General features: G+C 41.7%; 2 protein-coding genes across 10 annotated transcripts in view; one reads left to right on the plus strand and one right to left on the minus strand.

The window, feature by feature from the left end:
* Positions 1-441: 441 nt before the first annotated feature.
* IWS1 (interacts with SUPT6H, CTD assembly factor 1) lies at positions 442-23,310 on the minus strand. Of its 9 annotated transcripts, XM_021279844.2 has the most exons (16): positions 23,208-23,310; positions 21,849-21,950; positions 16,542-16,657; positions 10,042-10,756; positions 9,297-9,495; positions 8,996-9,053; positions 8,540-8,640; positions 7,666-7,816; positions 6,001-6,083; positions 5,589-5,718; positions 4,580-4,697; positions 3,741-3,852; positions 3,501-3,557; positions 3,212-3,323; positions 2,461-2,621; positions 442-848 (listed from the first exon to the last, which is right to left on the minus strand). In XM_021279844.2, the coding sequence occupies exons 1-15, from the start codon at positions 23,293-23,295 to the stop codon at positions 2,493-2,495; spliced, it is 2,271 nt and encodes a 756-aa protein (XP_021135519.2). In that variant the 5' UTR covers positions 23,296-23,310; the 3' UTR covers positions 442-848; positions 2,461-2,492. The 9 variants fall into 9 exon arrangements, with proteins under 9 accessions (XP_021135519.2, XP_013225967.2, XP_064929230.1 ...); XM_013370513.3 differs by lacking the exon at positions 2,461-2,621; XM_065073158.1 differs by having other exon boundaries at positions 442-2,621.
* The window catches only part of MYO7B (myosin VIIB), a 48,374-nt gene continuing 47,434 nt past the window's right edge, over positions 22,509-23,448 (plus strand). The window contains exon 1 of the mRNA XM_065073126.1: positions 22,509-23,045. The gene's annotated coding sequence lies outside the window, so the exon portion shown is untranslated. The remainder of the gene's footprint in view (positions 23,046-23,448) is intronic.

Consider the following 23,448-nt stretch of genomic DNA (forward strand, 5'->3'; position numbering starts at 1 on the left):
AATCTGATATTTAGATTTCTTGAGCAGCCTCGCTAACCTAGATTCCATAGCTTACTTTAAAAATAGCCTGTGTCATGACGTGTGACAGACAAGTGCATCAGCTGTGGCGGTTGGCTCTCCAGTAGCAGTCACTGAGGAAGACTTTGGCGTTCGCAGGGATCAATAGTGGGGAAATCCTGCTGTCTGTCTCATGTCGAGCATTTTAGCTGGAAGCTGCTGGAATTTTTAGTGGTCTGTCTGCTGGTCTTCTCTTGAACTGCACGATGATCAATATTTCTAATCAAAGCAAATACATGTATATCTCCAAGGACAGAACAACTGGTTAATAAAGCACAGAATAAAGAGGAAATGGACAATGGTAAAGAGAAAATCAACAATTAGCAGCTTTTCCAAATACCAGATGGTCCACACACATTCCCTTGAGCAATCACAAGACAGGCCCCCCGAAAAAAACAGATGTTTTATTGTCTAAAGTGTTGCAATACAACAAATACTTGGTCTGTACAAAGGACACAATAGCGCAAGTTTAAATACAATCAGAAGTCCCCATATTCACAATCCTTGGACAACATCTTATACCAGAACCTGAACCAACAGTTTTAAAGATTCACTAAAAAAAACAACCAAACAAACAAGTTGTTAAAAAAATTAAAGGTCTCCAAAGAGTCTATGGGTGTATTGTCTTACAGCAGAGATCATGGGTATTCTGTGAAGGGTCACAATGGCATCTTATTGCCCTCAATGCTGATTTTCACCGCATGGGCCGATCTGCTTTTTTTCCTGATATCTGTGAATTTCCGCATCTGTTTGTCCAGTCGACTCACCCCTTTCTTAGAGGTTCCCTGGAACTTAAAAAATAAAACTAATAATTACCACTGAAAAAAAGCAGACGTCCCAGAGGTTCGAGAAAAGCGATGCATGCAAGGTGAAACCAGCACGAGGGAGCTGATGAAGCCACAGGTTCCAGCTGCACGCATTCTGTCCCCAAAAAATGGTTCCCCCAATATATGCATCATCACATAGACAGAAGTAGTGGCACTCACAAACATCACAGCTTTCACATTACAGGGATTAATAACCATGTTAGTTGTTCACATGCCGGCTGAATATACAGTTTGGAACAAGTGTATCTATATTGGCTGGAGTTCAGTGTCAGAAATACACTGCGCTGTGGTGTAACACATACAGGCTTCCTGTGGGGGGAAGATTTTTAAATACAAATACACAGTAACTGTGGTGGACTGAGCTGACATATCAATTCCAAACCGCAACTTATTTTAAAGGTCACTGATTAGTACTCATAAAGCAAGAGGTTGAGAAAAGGGCGGCGTGAGGGTAAGCAAAAGAAATGCCTGAGTTGCCCACATAAGTCATTAGAAGAGTTATTGCATTTCAATTCTGCATGTTCACTCGAATGAAAAGCTGAGATGACACGGCAGTTATTTCGCACAGATTAAATACAGTGATTCTGTAACAAAATGCCACTGAAGACAAACAGCAAGGACTTTCCAATCCAAAGTCATACTGCTGAGAAAGCAATTTTCCCTAACTAGACAACACAAACAGTAAATAATGGAAACTTCACACCTTTAAACTCTGGGAGAAACAGAGATTTCCACAGCATGCTCCTTAATATCTGACAAAAACCATATATTAGAAACTGAACCTCTTGTTTCCATCACTGAGGAAGGCGCTCCTGACACACAGATTTTAAATAAACTATTCATAAAACTGTTCACTATTCATTGAAATAATATCTGGAATTTCACAGTGATTTTAAAAAATATATATATTTTTAAACAAATAAATATGAAGCTTAAACTCAACAGTTATCTACCATTTGTGCTAGTCTCTTCTGTCACTATTAAGTTTGTGGCAGCCCTGTTCACACAACTGAAAGGCAGACCAGAAACTGTCAAAACATTTCCCACACTGATGTATGTCATCAATTGATCTCCCTCCACCCACAATCACAGCAGGGGATTCCTCTCCCCCTGGTCTGCAGAGGTCTTGTTCTCTGTCTCCTGTCAACCACCCCGCAAGTCACACATCACTCAAGTTCTTTGAAACAGAAGGTGTGAAAAATACCTCACTTTGGACCAGTAAAACGTCAGCCGCAGATGCTGGTATACAGTGACATGAGGTCCTACACTAAAGGCTAAGAATTCCTGTGGAACACCTAATGATGTCAGAATAGCATTCCAAATCACAGGCAGTGCAAAGCTATTTTCATTTAACACCTTTCATTTGGGTACCCTGAAGCTGTTGAGGCAGATGTTACGTGCTACAGCCTATTTTTTCCTGTACAAGTTCCCTTTTAGGTCACAGTACAGACATGAGAGAATACAAGGAGAATTTTTCCAAGTGTAAGTTAGGGTGTACACACTCCTTTTGTGTATGTGCAAACTGCCAACAGCTGAAGCACATGCACTGTTCACACCTCCCTTGAGGGATGGATACCTCTCAACCTTGGGGAAGGCAGAGTGTCATGGCTACAGGGGCATCCTGTTGCCTTCAATGCTGAACTTGATGGCCCGATGCACTTTGCTGAGTCGTTTCTGTTCAGCAAACCGTCTCTTGTGTTTTTCCAAGCGACTAATACCTCTCTTAATAGTCCCGGGCTAGAAACAATAGCTCAATTAATGCACAGAAGGAGAGATGGAGAGATAACAGCAGAAAGCACAGTAATTATTACTTCTTCCATTCACATGTGTTCTACCATGTACTCCGCTTTTAAATTAAACTGTACAGGTAGATGGATGAACCAAACAAAGCAAGAGAAAGGCCTCTACCGAAGCTGTTACGGTTTACTGAAACCTCAAAATTGTCCCAAGCTGGAGTATCAGAAAAACATAATACAAAACCAGGGAGAGGTATAAAAGAGACACACTTATTGAGTTGCAGCTTTAGTTCAAAATACTCTAAGAGGCCTATAATCACATTCTCATCCTGGAGAGAAACTCTAGAACAGTTAACATGCGAATCTCTTTTTGGTTAGAGAAGCAACGATACCTGAAAGAAAGTACCTGATGAGCTTAAAACAGCCCACTTGGTAGCAGAACTTACTGTCTACTCAAATAAGAGGCACTTAAAGACTACTGTACTGTACAGTAACCACAGCAATAAGGTGGCAGATTCCCAGCTCAATCAGAGGCAGCTTAGGGACAGAGTCCCCAGGAGAGGTGAAACCACCCCCAAGCACAGTGCTTACCCGGGAGGACTCCATCTCCACATTCCACTTTGGCCTGACCACGTAGTCTTTGTTTGAGGGCATGGGCACCCTCGCACGGGCACAGAACCCAGGGTCCCCGGGTCTGAGAGCCCTGCACAAAAAAAGACGTGACTGTTAGAGACAGAAGTATAAGCAATATAAGCATGTTCTACCTCTGAAAGACACTGCATAACCATTGCTTCTAAAACCTCAAAACAAATTGCATATTGTTAGTACCATTGAAACACTTTTTTTGCGATCAAAATTTGAAAAAAGAAATGCAACCTACTTTTCCTCTCCAGTTAGCACCTTCTCCAGGTCCCTTCGAGGAGTCTGACCACCAGAACTGCAAGAAAAATAAAAGTTTATAAGCATCTATACACAACAGAACAATAGTAAGTCAAGTGCGATAAAAGAAAAGAGAGAGGTCATAACTTATCCTTTTACTTCTCTTAATAATCACACACTTTGTTTTTCTTGATGGTAGTCTTAAAAGGAATGATTTTGCATTTCTGCCTACTGCTCCTACCTGCTCAATCTCCTCCTCTGAGGCATCTGTTCCAAATCTCTCTGTTCCCTTTCCTCTCTTGTCATGCCTTTGTAGTTTGAGGTAAGGCCAAAGATGGGTCGAGACCACTCATCTATTTAAAAAACAAAAAAAAAAATTGCTTAACAAAAGCTAGGCCTCTGAAATTCATCTCCAAGCCACTCTGGTGACAAAATACAGCTTTCAAAGTTTATGGCAAGTATTTACATTTCCTTTCAACCAAACAAGTAATTGTGTGATTCTATAATATTTCAGGGAAATCCAGCTTTGTGGACAGTAAGAGGGAGCTTTCATCCAGAAAGTCTCTTGCTGTTGCCTGCTCATTCAGAATCTCTCTGAGCTCTTAGAATAGTGTCAGGAACTCTTGCACGACACAGTGAATGTTAATTTAGAAATAGGCAAAATAGTCCCTAAATAACTTAAGTTTATAATCAGTTTGCAGTCATCCAGGATGGAGTGCACTACACATGGACAACTGTTTAAGTAGTAAACTTTGAGTCATCCAAGATCTCTCTAAAGCCCACAGAATAAAGAATCTGGCAGGACCTTCCTGCCTTTGTAGCATGCACAGTACAATCTGGCCAAAATAAATGCCTTCCTCTGGTTTAGAACATGAAGGAAGCAGGAAAAAGGTGTGTGTGATTTAGCAGTGTTAATTTAGCAGTGTTTAAGAGCTCCACTAAAAAAGCAATGAAACAGATTAGTGTGATTCCTACATTGCAGAATTAATTCCACTACAGATTATAGCAATGGAAAGACTGCTGCAGAAACTGAAGTAGCAGTGAAATCTCACTGACGCAAGGCAAAGGGAGTTTACGTACTGATGAGCTTCCCTGCCATATCCTTGTTAGGTCTCGACTCTTTGGGGTGTTTGTAGAGGTACATCACAGCTCGGCCAATGCCGCTGTGCTTCAGGGTCTCTTGGCTCACACTGGGCAGCTGCAGGATAAAGCAAAAGTCAGCAAACAGCAAGAAATGGTGTCTGAACATTAATAGTGTCATTGAGCTTTGCAAAAAGACCAAAACCCACCTTCACAAAAACCTTGACAAAAAACTGTATTTTTTTCATTGTTCCAGTAGGAATTGGTTAAAGTATAAAACACGAGAACGTATAAATTTACCTTAACATTCTTATTTTTTGTACACAAAAATAAGTTTCCAGAATTATTTATTCCAAATGCTCTTTAGCTTATATTACCCAAGAACACTAAAAGTGAGTGTGATGGGCTTTCTAGTGCACACTTTAATAGGCCAGCAAAGAGAAGGGACCATGCAAGAGAAAAGCTCAGGGCTATGTGGCAAATGTCTCTTTACTAAAGCTGGCATATAAAACTGAAACAGGTAGGCAGGGCCAAATCTAAATTCAGGTAGAAATCTTGCAAATTCTTAGCAAAGATAAAAATTTCTAGACCTTCAGTCAAATAAAGCCAGCTAATGGTGCTGCAAGAAAAACTGTACTTCTACTTCACTACCAAGACTATGCCACACTTATTTTATTAATGTGGCAAAGACAAACTAAAGTGACCAATCACAGTTTATCAGCCACAAAGAACGAGGGAAGATAAGGGACTTAGCAGTTTAGATTTATCAAGAATATAGCCGAATTTTGTTCAGCTAGACAGCACATCTACAAAGTAAGAAAGACTAATTACAATGATGCAACTTTTAAATAAACACATCTATTTTGCAGTTTACATCCTTCTGTATGTATCTGCATGGTTCACTGGTAGCAGCTACAGTACACTGATCACCATACATTTCCCTAAAGCACATGACTATAAAGCCATGGAGAAACCATAAATCCAATACGGTTAAAAGTCAGTTTCAAACCTCCTGCAGGATCTTGAGCAGCTCCTCTCGTATCTTTAGTGCTGGCAGACTTCGGTCCGGAAGCGGAGAAAGCCACTCTTTGATGGCAGACATAACACCACTGTCAATGAAAGTTTCTTTGAGATCCTGCCTAGAAGGTTTAAAGTAAAGAGAAGCCACAAAGTCATACAATTCATCAAAATTTTAAGATGTGATCTTCCTTCACCACAATAGCACACGTGAGTTTGTTTCATGTTAAATTAACAGGTAAAATTACATAGAATTTTAGGTTTCTGAGGCCACCTAGCTCCAGCATTTACTTGGAAAAAGTGTTTCATGGCATAATCCAAAGAACTGTAATGTCACTCCATGAAATCCACCAAATTCCCAATATTCCCCACAAGGGTAATTAACAGGGAGAATGACAACTCACTTTTTAAGATGCATAACTACAGTTGGCAGCAAAGTTAATTTCTTTAGTGCTGGTTTCTTTTGTGTATTCAGCTGTCGATCCTCCTGTAGGGAGTTGAAGAATCAGCACAAGTTAATCAAAAGAAGAAAACAGCAACTCTCATCCATGACAACATTTACAGGAAAAAAAATTAGCCTACTAAACAAGAAGTGCAACTTTGGCAGGGTTACACTAATTTTATACCCTACTCTGTCTTCTTACAGCCCCAAAACACATGTGATGACTTCTCTTAAAAAGGGTCTCCAGCTTAGCCAACATTTTCCTTAACAGCATCCATAATGGAGGTCTATTGCAATAAACTCAAAGTCTGCAGAGTTCACCATGCTAGAAATTTTGTTCATAAAAATCTCACTCGAATACCAGAAAAATAGCTAACCAAAACAATGAGAAGTGAGAATACGTCTATTTATTTTACCTAAGAACCTAACTGGACAACCTAGAGGTTTAGGATGAAGCATGGTGTAATTAAGAGCACACGAATGTGTGTTATGTGCTAATACAAATTCTAGGTTTCAAAGTTCCTCTCATCCACAGCCATAACCTCACCATCTGTTCAGTACTTGGGCTCCCGTACCAAAAAGACCCATTACAACCAACGGTTTTATGTCCTGCTGTGACAATTCCCTTCCATTCATCTTAATCCACCAAAGGCTCTTTCTGCACAATATTTTTTTATTACAAGGGAGGAGATTATTCCAATGCCCTTCTTCCTCTCTTCATGCCCCAGAATGCTTTGACAGGCATGTTGCTGGAGAACCAAAGACACCACCATACCGGTGCTCAGCTCTTCCTTCTCTCCAGTATTTCTAAATTTATGGCTTCATGTGAAATATTTGGCTGTCGTCTTGTCAAAAAAATACTTTCTTGTCAAGACCAAGAAAGTCTCAGATGTCTCCCAGATCACTATCTCACTCTCCCCTTTCTCCCCAAACATATTATCCTTATCTTATTCTCAGGAAGATTCTGTGTCGTTATTTTTACGATTCCTCTTTCTGAAGTTCTATATATTGCTCCCAAATGGTTTTAAACAAGTTTTGCGTTGCTGTTTGTTAATTTGATTGCTACTCCACCAGAACTACAACCACAACAGAAGATACCTGACAAAAGGCAACACCCCAATAAACCTTGCACAGTAACATATTAAACATGACTCCTTGCAAAAAGCAGTCTGCCAAGGCAGAACTTCCTGTTGCTCTGCCATCACTTACTACAGTACTGTCATTAAAACAGCTTCGAAAAGGGTTCTTCTCAGGAAGAAACACCAAAGTGCTACATATGCTAATTGTAAAACGAAATCAAACCACACTCCATTTCTCAGTGTTTGATATACTTTTTCATATAGCTTCTAGAACACTTTATAGCATAGTTGATCTCAGCTGATCAAAGTTTAGCAAGTTAACTGATTTTAAAAATTAATAAATATTTTCTCCAAATTTCAACAGAATAATTGTTTTAAATTCAGAACAGCAAAATTAACATTTAAACAATTATTTAGAAATTGAAAGCTTTCCAGGACATACAGATTACTCCTGAGAACCAGCCAGATTTCTTTATTTTACTGATCACAAAATTTTCCCCTAGAATGGAACTGGATTTTAAGGTGTCTTTGTAGCCTAGAAAACTCACCTCAGCTGCTTCGTTCATCTTCACAATCATAGCACTGACCACATCATCTGCATCACTAATAAAAGTTCCACCATCACGGTTTCGTCGACGCTTGCCACTCATACTCTTCTTTCGTTGCAGCATCATGTCAAAATCTGACATGAAGTCCATACTGAAATGCAAGAAGAGAGTTTGCTGATGGTCACAAGAGGGTTGATCTTACTGTCTTTATAGGAAATAAATTTGTATTTCTGTAGTGTAACCTTTCAAAAATTCTCCAATAAATCTACAAGCATTATGTTCCAATGTCCCCATAAGATAATTAGTTATCCTCAGTATACAAACTGGGACAAAGGGCTTCAATGGCACTGAGATTGCCAGACGTCTGTAAGACCTTGCTGAAATGGCTAACGACATGTACATGTGTAATATCCAGGGTCCAAATGTGCTAAAGTTGTCAGTGAAGCTGACAAATATTTAGCTTTCCTGTGTCTGCAATCCACTGCTCTGGAGCAGAGACAAAGGAATCAAGAGACATGCTGATGACAATTCTTGCCATACGTTATCCCTTACACCAGCAGAGAAACACACCTGTGACTCCAGTGCTGAACTACTAAAAGTAGCGTTCAATGCTTGTTTGATTCGATGTTAAATTCACTCAGGCTTTGATGCACACCCTGAACAGCAGCACAGGTAATCTGCTATGGACGGCCAAGTGACTAAACTGCACAAGCTGAGAGAGGACCTTCCATCATAGTTTATGAGAACACATTTTCTGTAGAAACATAGTCCCATGCCTTTCTAAACTAAGTAGCCCAGCCAGTCTCTGGAGGAGCCCTTTCATTGAAATGCTGCATTTGCTCTTAATAAAGGAGTACATGAAACACTGACTTACTGCTTCCCTCTTTTGATGTTATCATCAGAGTCTGATTCATCTGCTGTCTCCTTCATGTCTGCATCACCTTTTTCTTCCTCCAGATCTTCCTGGTTAAAACCCTGATGGGTAAAGACAGTGCAAATCAGTGTATGGATTAAGACTGACCACCTACTCAGGCACCTGACACTGACACTCAAAAACCTTCTGGTAAGTCTGCAGAGGATCTAGAAGAAAGAGGAACAGAGGCTTCCTAATTCCACTTGTGACTTTTGCACCAATAACTCTCCCAACAGAGGTGCTATAAATGTTACTTAACCTAAAAACTACCTCAGTGAGTCCAGCAGATAACAGAGCTTCGCTACTGATCTAGCATATCCTCAATCGTGAGTTCAACCCCGAACAGTCATTCTGCAGTACCTTCCCAGGAAGACTACATCTAGCAAGTGAATAAGAAACATCCACAATAACACTTACTGTAAATTCCTCTTCTTCCTCATCACCAGATTCTCCAAATATATCTGCAATCAGGTTCCTGTGAAGGTAAGAGTAATATTTATATGTTTAGACTGGAACAGTGAGAAGTGTGTTTTCTGCAAAATTTCTAGTGACTGCGTGGAGATCCACCTCTGATTCTGCCACCCAGCACTGACCTTCCTCTTCACACCACCCACGAAGGTGGACAATCATTCTCTGGTTGGGATTCATCCATTCTCCATTCACAATTAGTCTCACTATCTACACCCCTGAATGAATTTATATTCCCAGAAGCACTTACTCTTGTTCATTTCCAGATTCACTGTCACTGCCAAACAGATCTTTCTCTTCTTTTTTCTTCCCAGCATTCTCTTTTCTTTCTTCTTCTTCTTCTTCCTCACTATCCGATACAATATTTTTCTTCCTTTTGTCAGATTTCTCCGAAGCAGCATCACTATCTGATTCTTCAACATCAGAAAGGATTCGTACTTTTTTTGCAGCTGTCAACAGAAAGCAGCATTACTACAAGTCTTAGTAACACAACTCACAACTAGTGATCTAAAAAAACCGGGAGGTAACTTGCCTTCCTACACAAAATCACTGCCATTTCTTAAAAAAAACATATCCTAAAATCTGTTTTATTCAATTAGTAACTGGAGTTTCTATGCACTACATTTATCCATAAAAACTTGTAATTTCAAAACTGACTCTCACCTCTAGTATATGAAAAAGCAGGAAAAAAATACTCGTGAAAAAAACAAAAAGGTAATGACTAACAGGAATAATCAATACAAGAGATGACAGTATAAAGCAAGATCACTGCAGTCTTCTCTTTTCCTTCTGTTTGACCTACTTATCACTCAAAAGTATTAGATATAGATTCACACAGAAATGCAGGTAGAACAAAAGCCTCTACAAATGCAGTTGTGCTCTAAAACCAAATTTGCTTTATAGTTTCATATTTCTGTTTTCTTCACATGAAAACAGTTATTTAACACTACTGCTTGCCACATCGCATTTTCATTTTCACACTGATAGTTCCTTACGTGTTTTCTCAGTGTCATCCTCACTGTCAGAAAGGATAGCTGTTTTCCTCTTCATTGTCTTCTCCTCCTCTTTCTCTTCTTCATCACTGTCCGATATTTTTCGTCTCTTAGGAGCTTCCTCTTCACTATCAGAGTCCTGAAATCCTTCCCTGACACGTTTATTATCTGAATGATGAGAATCATTCTGCACCTCTTCCTTCCTGTCATCCCCATCACTGTCCCCAGACTCTATTTCTTGTTTGTGTCTGGGAACGTCCTCGCTCTCTGAGTCGCTGGCCGGCTGCTTGTGGAGCTCCTCACTCTCTGAGTCGCTGGCTGGCTGCTTGTGGAGCTCCTCGCTCTCCGAGTCACTGCCCGGCTGCTTGTGGAGCTCCTCGCTCTCCGAGTCGCTGCCTGGCTGCTTGCGTGATTCCTCATTTTCGAAATCACTACTGTGCTCCCTGTGAGGTTCTCCATTTTCAGAGTCACTTGCTCGATGATTTAAGGCATCTTCATTTTCAGAGTCACTTAAATGCTGGTTTGGACGGTCCTCGGTATCAGAATCACTGTCTTTCCCTCCATGAGCTGCCTCATTGTCTGAATCACTCGCATTGTGATTTGGAGCCTCCTCATTATCCGAGTCACTGTCTTTTTGCCTTGGGATATCCTCATTTTCAGAGTCTGTCACATGAGTCTCTTCCATCTGCCCATCATCTTCTCCATCACTGTGTTCATTCTGAAAGAGAAAAATAATCTCAGGCAACTAAGCAAAAAAAAAAACCAAACAAAACAAAAACTTAAAAAGTAAACAAAAAATGTACTGAATTTTTGCTTGTCTTTCCTCCAATGTGATTATCCAAGGTACTGCAAACTAAAGTACCTTCTATACAGAAATAAGTATTAGGCAATTTGTATCAAAGGACTAGCAAATACTTCAGGTCCAAAAAAACAGTACGAGATCAACTGAAGTCTGTCTACCCTGCAGCTCAATCATATTTCGGAAATGGTAACAGAATTTTAAAATAACCAAATAAACATGTCTAAGAAGGGTCCAGTTCCTCAAGAGTAAATGCTCAGTGCTTTTATTTTAAAAAGTCAAGCCTTCAAAGTGGTTTAGTCCAAATGTCCAGTAATAAGAAACAGTTATCTCACACCTGTCATTTTCTTACTATCTCAAACAAACGCTTTTTATATGAAATACCTTCTACTGAAACTGTACATGCATTGCTTTCCACATGAAGCTCAAGACAGCTTGTGCCCTCTCATTCTTTGCCAAGGAAACTTATCTAAAAACACATCAAAAACAAAAGCCTACCAAAAAAAAACAGGAATAAAGTTTTAGAGAGACCTTTCAGAGTATTATTGTGAACAAGTTCTGTGTTTCAATGTGCAATGTAAGAAGAATGTAAGAACAGATTCAACGCTTCTTTCTTAAGCTGCTGGCTTCCATGCCTGTCCAGACACCAGAGATCATCTACGGTAAAATACACCAATCTTCTTAAAACTGCAGAATTGAAACACAATATCTTTTTCTGCACAACTAAAAGCATTGAGCCATATGCTCAACTTTCGGAAAAAACCTCTAACAAGTCACCCGTCAGTGTCATCACTGACAACATCTTGGTTTATCTTTCCTACAACAAGTAATTTCTACTTGGAAAAACAAACAAACAAACTCAAATGTATCTATCTAAGAAAACAAAATTAGATGCCTGAACGCTCACATCATTAGCTCAGCACACCTCTCACAGTCACTGTCACAACAATCCTTTTTTCAACTGAAACGAACAACACTGCAAAAGGAACTTTTGGGCATACTCAACTCCACCGTCCAACCACGCTTCCCTCAGGGGTGATTCTGTCTCAGCTACAGACTCCTTCCACTAGCATATTTGCAAACTGAGTATTTACTGACCTGGGAGATACTTAATGTCCCGAAGCTTCCAAATCTTATTTGTCAGCAATTTAATTTCCTTGGAAAGACAGATTACCTATTTTTATTCTCTATAGTCATTCTACTCACAATCCAGAGCCATACAAAATAATGCAGGTGTATCTATCCTAGACCTATGACAAACGACACCATTGATTTTTTAAATGTATTATTAAGAACTACTCCCTCAAGAATTATACTAAGTGGTAAGTAACTTTGTTTATTATGACTTCAGACCATAAATATTTACTCCCTTGGCTAGCACTCAATAAAACAATAACAACTAAATTACTGCAGAACCACTAATAGAAAGTTACTGACCAATGGAAAAAAATCACTACTATATAATCACAAAACATGCATTTTGAATACAACTTCACTAATTCTGTGCTACTCAGTGCTAGCCACAAAACCACCGCTGGGAGAATCTGAGCAAGTAGTTTTTTCTCTACTGCTTGTCCCTGTCTCTACAGCGACGCTAGTCTTTTGAATCACACTGGTGGTATTCAGTGTCTCAGTTTTCTTTACAGAAAGAAAACATGTTTCTGTTAAAACCTGAATTTGGAATTTTGACAAATATAAAGATTAAGAAGTTACAGAATTAAGGATGCACAGCTGAGGAAGGCCATACACAGACTCAACTGTTCTCAGCTTGTTATGGCATTTCATTTACTATTTTTCTTCTTTACAGAAAAAAAGAATTCAATTGCTGTCTCCTGACGAGTATTCCCCATATAAACTAACAACATGTGTATGTCATATATTTTCTCTGACTGTATTATTTAAGATTAAAGAAAACTGCAGCTGCAAACAGAAGAGGCAACACAGATTTTAAGGCAGTGTTACAGGAAAGGTCATTGGGAAGTACTGAAATGCAGAGGTCTACACTGAAATTGATATTTATTACAATAAAAAATATTTAATTTTTCCTACCATTTAATTTTTGGTGAGTTTGTCTGTCTTCTCTTGATTTCAGACACCTAATGTTGAGTAGGTATCGATAATTACATCTACAGTAACAATAGATATTGCTGAATAAACCAAGGAAAACAACACAACCCTGTTTAAACTGTTACAATTATACAGCCCTAGTACTGAAGCACTTCACAATACATTTAACCTCTAATCTGTTACTGCAAACTGACACCGCCTCTTGAGAGCGAAGATGTTTGGGGAGGGGGAGTATCCTAATCAGCTCACACTGATTACACAGTGCTCTGCCCCACAGAACCCCAGTGGTTCCAGCGGCTGAACTCTCTTGTGATGTCATGACCACCAGAAGAACCACTTACATAATACAGGTGTCCCTACACAGACCGGGCAGACAGGCACCAACCACCTTGCCCTGAGACAGGAAAGCTGCAGCAGAGCTGACCCAAAAGCACGCTTGTGCCAGCGGAGGCAGCAAGCGTAGCAGAGATCACACACGCTGCCTCGGACCCGGCATGTTAATGTAACTGGGCATCTTGTAAAGCAGACCTGACCTGCTAAGAGCCCACTTGGAACAGGCCCCGTCCGCAGCCATCCACACAAAGGTCTTCTAAATACAATCAGTGAACCTGTGAATGTTCAGCAATATACTTGATAGAGAAAGTGTATGCAACTTTACTAGTAAGATGACTAAACCCTGTAGGATACTTGCCCCTCCATGCCTTTTTTTTTTTTTTTTTTTTTTTTACTAGTTCGTCTCTAAAAAGATGTTTTCAAATAAATCAAGAACGTAATTTTGCAGTTTTCTATTTTTCCTCAGACATCCTCAAAAACAAGTAGGTCTCAGGTAATTGCTACTATATTTTTCTGTAAATCCTTTGCTTTCTTTTCTTCCTCCTCTTTATCTATAAACATTTTAATTGAGATGTCCTTAATTTTTTTAACTGAAAGAATTCTATAACATGAGGCTTTAGTACAGTATAAAAAAAAAGAATACATCAAAATCAAATTTACAGTGTTATCCTTCTACCTAAAAATTTCGGTTAGTAAGTCGTTTATTGGATCAACATGCAGCCACTTTTAAGAGGTACTACGTTGACAATTTAGGAAGTTCGACAAAACTGACCCATTCACTACAATCTAATGAATGACAATTGTTAAACTAAGGCATACATAACCATCATAGGCAGATCAGCGAGTTTCTCTTTTTTTCAGAAATGTAAGATATTTGTATATATGTTTGTTAGCAGTCACAGTCAAACCATAAATTAATTCATGAAAACAGCAACGACTCAGTCAAAGCGTAAGAATCCAAGTAATTCAAGATTTCTGTATGAGTCTGACTCAAACACTGTAAACATGATTTCATGTTCATTACTGTACTAAAACTATGTGTTATCTAATTCTATTTTTCTAAAGGAGAATTGGTAAGGACATCAAGAAGAACATTTATAGATAAAGTGGGACTGGGGGAAGGAAAGCCAGAAAAGAATTGTGTAAAAGAAAAACCCACATACCTGAGACCTACATAAGTAATTCCTCAGGATTCCCCTTTTCTTTAAAGTTAAGAACCTGAAAAAAAAGTTTGAAAGTTTAAAACTTCAGTTCTTTATATCTGAGTTCTAAATTAGAGACGAAGTAGTAATGAAATAGACTTAACTGATTAGGCTGTCTCAAAGGTTCTATTACCTTTGAGTGTCATTCCTCCCACATACTCCTAAAGATGAAGGAAATAAGAGGATGAGAGAATATTTAGGGTAAATAATATGCTCAATCACTGAAAGCTACTCCTTTCAGAGATAGCTGCTCCACATTATTGCGTCTTGAGTTGCATTTTGAACTAGATGCAGAGAAAACTAAGAATGTAAGACTTCATAACAAAACAGAATACTCAAATGTTAATGATTTGAACTGAATCAAATAAAGCACTAAGGCTTGAATGCTCAGTTTTACTATTGGACCTGAAGGTGTTTAGTTCAGTTTAGTATTCAGTTTCGTGTTTTTTTTAATGGATTTTCTGAAGTATTGTATCTACAGAGGAATATTCAACAGCCATCACAGAACAGAGCCCTTAAAATAATGCAGGCACATGAAGAGGATCCGGTAACAGTGCTAATAGGTCCTAGTACTTTCTAGTTATTTAAATCTGAAAAAAACATGCTGAAGATGCAAGTAACAGTCAACTATCTGTTCTTTAGGCCAGATTTCCAACCACCTTGTCACAGCAAGTAACATTAAAATCTCACAGGGTAATAGAAGAAGAAATGACCAAGTTTTCACATACAGCAGAAAAAGTTTAATATTATTGTAGCAGGAACATGACTCTCCACACGCTCATCACCATTTTTTCTCATTAAAACAGATGTACTATATCGCTTTGAAAGACAGTTATTTCTTCCACGCTGAACAATGTATGTTCTCCCACACTGAAACCCTGGTTGTCACAATAAGAGATACTGCCTTGCACCAAATCAATTTCTTCTTTTGTAAATATCAACACCTTCAAAAAAAAAAAGAAATTCCAATCTGCTTCACACTCAGATTCAAATACATGGGAAGAACTTTCATTTTATACAAATATAAAACCTTCATCTACATTCTAACTCTGAGAGAAGTATGAATTGGAGAGGAAAAAAAAGATTGCAAGTTATACCACAGCAAAGTTGAGCCTCTTGACACATCAGTCTGCTACAGTATATCACATTATGCATTTTAAGCAATTTTTAAAATGTGTAACTGCTAAAAACCCAGAGTCAATCCTGATCTTCACACAAAATGCAATAAAATATGCAGAATTGAATGAAATGGCTTTGACTAAAATTTTTATGAGTTACAAAAAGTTCTCCTTAGCACAACTTTGTCAGCAGAAGACATGAATTCACAGGCCAAAATTGTTCCTTCCTAGTAAGACTTGATGTAATTCTACATCATGTCACAAAAAAATCCTCAAAATTAACTCCAGAACTGTCCTAGAAATCTAAAGGGAACCTTCCTTTTATCAGAATCTCTTTGCAACCAAAATAGTCAATCCACAAGTGGCTCTTCCCCAGGTACAACCCTGGATCACAGCATTACCACCCTTTTCATCGGTAGGCTTCTCAAAACAAGAACCTCTTCAGAGAAAGAACAGATCCCATTTAGGAACCTCAACATGCTCCACATGGACACCTGCTCCTCTGTGAGAGACAAGGTGAAAAAACATAACACAAAAGAGACTTGAGAGTCAACGCTCACATCCAAGAGGAAAGATGGGAGATCATTTATTCTCTGGTAAGGAAATCTATGCCTCCATAATGTGTGATTTTACATTAATATCCAGAATTTGAGGTAAAATTCCAAATTTCTCATAATGCATTACTGAGAATTTAAAACCCCAAAACGTTTATCTTCCTGCAATTCCATATAAGAATATGTTTTTTCTAGTATAAAATAGTGAATTCTATTACAATTAAGAAGGAAAATCAGACCTTATCCTATGCATTGGTCAAGAGATTACTTGACACATTTCTTTCTGGACTAACATTTTGCCAGATGGGACTCTTTAAGAACAACTGAATAAACACATAAGTCTCAGTTAAGAGAAAACATCTCTTTAAACAACAATAAGAAATCATTTTATAGAAGAACAATCTTTATCTAGATAAAGTTCTGGTAGTACCTCTGAATGGTGCTCTACGCTTCCATTCTCAGATCCAGAATGCTGCTCATTTCCTTCATCTTCACCATCAGATCCTGAATCCCGTTCGTCTTGCACTGGAGTAGCTCCACCATCATCTACCCCGAAGTTAAGAACAGAAAAGTAAAACTCGATGCCATCTCGCAGCGTTTCAGCGTGCAGTGACAGCGATGGGAACGGGGCAGCACTGCACACACATAGTCATCTACTGATGCAGAAACGGAGGGTCTGTACTGGGAAGGTCAGGAACAAACCCCCCACAGATACTCCCCAAGGAGATCACAAAACTACTCAGAACATGCACGCAAGCACTGACTAGCACATTAATTAAAACACTGAAACAACAATAAAGCGGCCGCTAGGCCAATAAGGCCAGCGGACCCGGCCCCGCCGATGCCACCGCAGGGCCCCTCGGAGCCGCTGCCCAACGCCGGGGCCGAGGGGCCCGACCCGGCCGCACGCACCCCCTTGGAGCGGCCACCGAGCGGGACCCCGCGCACGGCTCCGCCGCCGCTCCGCGACACCACAACGAGCCCCAAGAGCCGCAGCAGAGGCCGAACGGATGCGGGCGAGCGCTCCCCGCACCCTCCCTCACAGGGTTCAGCGCCCCGGACGTCCCTCCCGGGGGGGGACGCTCCCGCGCCGCTACCTGACTGGTCCCCGCCGTAGTACTCGCTCTCCATGGCGGGCCGCCACCCCCGCCGAGGCACCGAGGGCTGGCGGCGGGGCCAAGCCCTCAGCGCAGCGCTCGCCGCTCGGGCCCGCCGACTTCGGGCCCGCCGACTCCGCCCGCCGCCAACACCGGCCGCCTCCCGCAGGCCCAAAATGGCGCCGGTCCGCCGAACGGCCGGCAACGGCTCCGCGCGTGCGCACACTGCGCGCGCCCCTGGAGGCGGGAGGCTCTCGCGAGGCTTCGGGCGGTAAACAGCCGCCAGGGGGCGCCGCGCGGGGGGCGGAGCCGGCACGCGTGGCCCCGCCCCCGAGGCCGCGGGGCCGTGTCCGGGAGCGCCGGGTTTTGGGAAACCGAAATGAGCTTAGTGACGGGAAACCGTTATAAAGGGCAGAGTTAACTGCAACAAAACACAAAACTGTTTTCTTTCCCCTCCCTGAGCACTTTTTTTTTTGCTATAAAATAGTTTGATTTTAGCTGGGTAACTGACTCACGGGGGGACACTGCAGGAGCCTGTGAGAAAAAGGGTCATTGTGAGCATCAACATGGGACATGAACAACTGTATGGGAGCGTAAAACAGTTGTTGTTTTAATAAAGATGGTTCCTTGCATGAGCCACCTGGGAACTTCCAGAAAATGCGCAATGGTGGCTGAAACCCGCAGCGCAGCCCTGTGCATCACCCAACACAGAACTGTGGAATCACAGAATCATTTTGGCTGGAAAAGACCCTCAGGATCGTTAAGTCCAACCATTCCCCCAGCCCTGGCACTGCCCCATGTCCTGAGAACCTCATGTCCGTCTGTCCAACCCTCCAGGGATGGTGACTCCAGCACTGCCCTGGGCAGCCTGTTCCAATGCCCCACAGCCCTTTGGGGAAGAAACTGTTCCCCACATCCAACCTCAACCTCCCCTGGCGCAACTTGAGGCCGTTTCCTCTGCTCCTGGCGCTTGTTCCTGGGGAGCAGAGCCCGACCCCCCTGGCTCCAAGCTCCTTTCAGGCAGTTCAGAGATCAGAAGGTCTCCCCTCAGCTCCTGTTCTCCAGCTGAACCCCCAGGTCCTCAGCCACTCTCCTTATCTTCCTCTGGCCTGTCAAAGACATATCTGGTAAAAATCTTCCTGTACAGACAAAGGATGGGAGATACAGTTTCACCTCCTGCCTCAAATAGAAAGGACTTCACCATTAAAGTAATGGGTAGATTTATCTGCTCCCTACAAATGAAGCAAGAATAAATGTGAATCTCTACAAGAAGGCAGTGGAGCACAACCAGAGCTCAGACGCTGGCGCGCATGTGGGCTCTGGGTGCCACCATGGCCACAAACCATTGTTATGATGCTGGTGGCCAAGGAGGGAACCTGCAGCCAGCCGGGGACACTGACAACTGGCTGTCTGAACCAATCCAGGTCTTAGTGTCCCAGCTGAAGCTGCAGTTCAATCCAGTTCACGTGTGGGCGGCTGCTCCAGATTTAGCCTTCAGAATCAACTGAAAGTTCGCCCTGCACTCCCCTGCAATTACTGACTTCCACAGTAAACACAGCGGCAGAACCGTCCCTGTCTTTACTGGGAGTTGTTGGTCTCTGTTTCAGTAACCTCTATCCTCTGAGCAGCTCTCATTTATTTGGCACGCCTCTGATAAGTCAGCAGAGGATTACTGGGGATGACGTCTGTCACTGACGCATCATTTTAAAACAGAAAGCCTAATAAATGCATAAGGTGCTGGTCTCCTGCCTCTCTTGTTCTGTGGCAACAAAACATCTTCGTTTTCTAAGAGGATATAGGTTAATGTGTGACAAACAGAAAACACTTCATGCAGAATGCAGAAAAACCTTTTTTCCCCCTGAAATAGCATACATAAAACATATAGAGCATGTCTCTTTTTTACAGCTCTATAGGTCTTTTCCAGATACTGATCCTCAGGACCACGCTCTTCATGGCATCATGTCCTTTTCCCTGGCTCCTATACAACTCTAGTTTTAGTTTTGATTTTAGTTCTTTGCACTGTGTGGTTTCACTTGGATCTTCTCTGGAAGGAGCAGGCACATGTGTCAGTATCTGATGGGAGGCTCCCGTTGTTTCTCCTATCTGACTTCCATAAAGAAATTAAACATCTTTTTCCAACTGACTAAATAGAAGGCAGTATGACAACTTCAATGTGGCTAGTTACGACACAACAAATAAAGTTATCTGCATACAAAGCACTAAAGTAGGAAATAACTTGGGAGTAATGTAACACTAAATAATGGGCACGGGGAAACATATATATATAAACCAACAACAATAAAAAGAGACTGCATAATGTATACCAAGGTACCTGAAAATCGTACCAAGGTACCTGAAAATTGTACCAAGGTGCCTAGAAAACACAGAAGTCTATCACATACTGAAGTTCCGAGCAGGATCAGAGTATGATGGTGGCCTCCCTTGGAAATTAGTAATTTATAAATATGTGTCAATGATGGCAAGCCACTGCCCCAAATTCCAGATGCATTGATGAGAGAATAGAGAATTTCTGCATTTACTGAAAGTGGAAGGAGGCGCAGAGGTTCCTTCCTAAGAGTTCTGAATTCCCATCTTTCTGAAACGAGACCACCTAACCCCGAGCCTGGGGCTGTGACATCCCATGTGCACCACACAGGAGAGCATGCGACTCTGTCTTCAGCAACCTCACCCCAGCAATGCTGAACAATTGGGCATCGATTCTGACTGCTTTTCTGTGGGTAATGTGTGTATGCATGCTTGTGTGCACACATCTGTGTCCCTCATGAGCCAGAATCCAGCACTTACTGGCCTGTAATGTTACTCTCGTAATACCGTCTTGGCTGCATCCCAAGAGGAAGGATGGAGCCACACTCAGACCATAATGGGATTGCGCCGTGGGGGAGAGTGACCTGCCTTCCAGCCAGCCGAGCAAGCAGCGCCCGCCTGGCGTGTGTGAAGGTGTGTAATGACACGAATCCCACAGCCTCACCGGTCTGCCTCTCTGTGCAACACCATGAACTGGCTGGAATGAAATCAGCCTTTCCCTGAGGGACAGAATGTTGGAGACAACCAAGGGACGCAGTTGGAAGTCCTTTGCCGGTATGTACTTCTTATTTAGTTTGCCTTGTTCCCTGCAGTTCACCTTTCAGAGTTAACAGACACCAGTGACTTAAAGCTACTAATCTGCTTAGAGGAAGGGAAGGAGGTTAGTGTAGACAGGAAGGCTCTGAACGAACAGTTTAAATTAGAAATGGTTCTATCCAATCCACCTCCCTTCAGAAACCTCAGAAAAACTACTAGCGTAATATTAAATGATGCTTGGCATATAGGACTCGGTGAGGCAGAAATGACAAGGCCGCCGTGATTTAGCTGGAGAGGAAATGGGAGAGGTAGTGCTGTGTGTGAATTAAACCCTTTGATCCTGACATCAGTCTCCTAATTAGGAAGCTGTCGGGAAGAGGCAGTTTTTTTAACACATGTCTCTCTGGACAGACCTATTGCTCTGAACAAGAGCAGCATTAAATTCACCCGGGATTATCCAATTTTAGTTTGTTGCATTTCTCAGTGCACTATTCATCAGGGCAAACTGTACTACAAATCACCCCTAATTACAACTACAAACACGTCTGTGCCCTGGAGAGTCCCTCACCAAACCCTGTCTGCAGCGGTGAACAGAGCTGCTCACTCCTGGCAAGCTCCTCTTGTCTTTCCCAGTCCGCACAGCTCCACGTCTTCCCAAACTCGTGTCACCCCTGTTCTCTCATGGGCACTGCTTTGAAGCTACCTGACCGTCTCTCGTTAGCTACACGTGCTTTACAAAGCTCCTGCTTGGTGTATCAAGTCTCTACTCCTTTAGTTTATGTTTTCTGGCTCTTGCGTATGTCTATACTTCACTGTGGAAATCCGTCTCCCTTCCAGTACATATTTCAGCCACACAATGAGTCGTGCTTTTTTTTGAGACTGCCTTGAGTTCCCTATATTTCCATCCTAGTACAGATCATATACTGTACCAGGACCAAAATATTGCACTTCTCTCTGAAACAGCACCCCCACTGCATCTTGGTCACAAATGTTACCATTTTTTTTTTACAATGAGATTCTCTGCCCCCAAACATGCTCCATTTGAAATTTCAGCAGGTATGTTTCATTTGCTGAATAAATATATATGGCACTTTTTTTCCTGTAGTCTAATTATACAAAAAAACGCTTTGGTTTTAGACAACTGCCTTGGTATTATAAAGTCACGTACTTTGATTTATTTGTCAATATTTCACCTGCATCTAATAAAACCGGGGCTACTCAAGATTTTGTTAGTCACATACAGCATATAAACCTCTTCTAAATACTGTAGTATCAGAAATGAAAGTCTGCTAAATAAATTCATTACAGCAAAATCCTTGAATAAAAACTATTTGCACAGTTAGGAACTCAAATAAGGCTCTCCTCTATGCCTTGTGGTTTCCTGCCTCTCTCTAAAAGGCTCTGAAAGGCCTATGCTCTATTTCTGCACCTGTATCTTAATTTCTGTTATAAAACTTAAACCAAACATCAGGTAAGGAAGCTAATATTAAAATACAAATATGTAACATGGATAAACACACATCACTCCCAAGCATTTATAGCTATCCTTGAATGCTTACCTCTGGTTTGGATGTGGAACTGCAGCAGGAGTCCCAAGAATCTGTCTCCAACACAGAGGCTTTTTGTTGTCGTTCCCATCACACAGTGCAGCTCCACTGAACCTAGGAAACAAGAAAGTAAGAATTAAGGTATGCGGTGTACTAGCACATGTTCACAATCGTTGCACGTTTAATAAAGGGTGTACAGAATAGTGCGTAGCAAGACAAGCCACCTGCTGCATACAGTGCCCTGGAGGAAGGTTCTGCGGTTGGGGTCAGGTCGATGGGAAAATCTCATCCTCACCGTTAGGGTTGAGATGTGCCTGACTCCTGGGTCCTTGCTCTGGCTGGAGAAATCCTCTGTCTGCCTCACTACAGGTGTACTACACTTCCGTTTCTTTCCTAGACATCACGTCTAGTGCTGGAATTTAATGGGATAGGCAAGAGGGACACAGGATTACTGAGAGTATATGTCAGGCAACCAGCAAGTGGGAAGCTCTTGGTTGTCCTGTCCCAATTTGGAAAGAGAGAAGTGGGCAGATGGGGAGTTAAAATGCACATAGATGCTGGAACAAGGTGTTTCTTGGGAGATAAACTAATGATAACAAAACCAGGAAGTTTTAAACAAATGGACTGGAAATCCTGTGCAAGTGTGACTATCAGTTTCAGTTGTCATGAGTTCATTTTGCCTTCTGCTCTAGCTACTGTGAAACAGTCTGAAGGATATAGCCTGATGCGCATTTCCTGACCTTGCAGAAAGAGCTGTGCAAAACCAAGGGGAGAGCTGAGAGCCTGATTTTCATCTTATCTAACAGGGTGACCCCAAGAAAACCCCAGGGAAGTCAGGGGTGCTCTAGCAGCGTAAGACCAGATGTTAAAGACTTTTCTTCTGGGAGTGCTATCCAGAAATCTGAGAGGATTCAGGCACAGTGGAGAGACTGAAGTTTAAGGTTCACCCAGGCAAGAATTAGCCTTCCTCCTTACTGGAACACCTGACTTGGAGATGACATATATGCTGAACTGGGAGCAAAGTCCTGTAATAAATAACTGTGCTTCAGTCATTTCCTCCTTTGTGCAGCAGGGAACTGGCAGTCGGTGCGGGATCCCTTAATGGCACCAGTGCCACTTTCACCTTTCTTTTCCTTCTTACTCCAACACTTATGAAAAAGACGGAATTAAGCTGCAAGAAGTCATACAGTGAAGATTTCTTCTGGAGAGGTAATTTCTCATCCTGTGGAGTCCAATTTGGTTTACAGTGCTGCAATACTTCGAAAGAAAAGCAAGAAAGAGAAACAGGTGTTGTCACAAAGTGGCTGTTCAAGCAGGTGGGGTGGGTAGCTATTTTGACTTAAAGTGGAATAAGCATTTTAAATGTTGAACCTGTGTATCCTGTGATTATCTGGGGTCTCCTCCCTACATGTCCGTTCTCAGCTTCAATCATAGACTGGATCTGGAGCTCGCTGTACATTTGACGTGATGCAGTATGGCTGTGCTTCACGCTCGCATGTACCACTCCCTCTTTGTTCTGGTTTCTGCTGTGTTGCAGTATTCTGGTTTCTGGTGCAGGTGAAGAAGTCTCTGTTGGCTGTGACTGACCGTGGCCCATCTTTGGCCTCTGTTT

The sequence above is a fragment of the Columba livia genome, chromosome 9, assembly GCF_036013475.1.
Source record: "Columba livia isolate bColLiv1 breed racing homer chromosome 9, bColLiv1.pat.W.v2, whole genome shotgun sequence".
Classification (NCBI taxonomy): Eukaryota; Metazoa; Chordata; class Aves; order Columbiformes; family Columbidae; genus Columba; species Columba livia.

What these genes read in the sequence shown, in the direction of transcription:
- IWS1 (XM_013370513.3), bottom strand. Translation starts at nt 23,295, where the DNA reads ATGTACAGCGAGCTCCAGATCCAGTCTATGATTGAAGCTGAGAACGGA. An exon ending in GTTCCACATCCAAACCAGAG is followed by an intron (nt 16,658 to 21,848) that starts GTAAGCATTCAA and finishes ACTTCGGGGTAG; the next exon opens with ATGATGGTGGAGCTACTCCA. An exon ending in GGATGACACTGAGAAAACAC is followed by an intron (nt 9,496 to 10,041) that starts GTAAGGAACTAT and finishes TTCTGTTGACAG; the next exon opens with CTGCAAAAAAAGTACGAATC.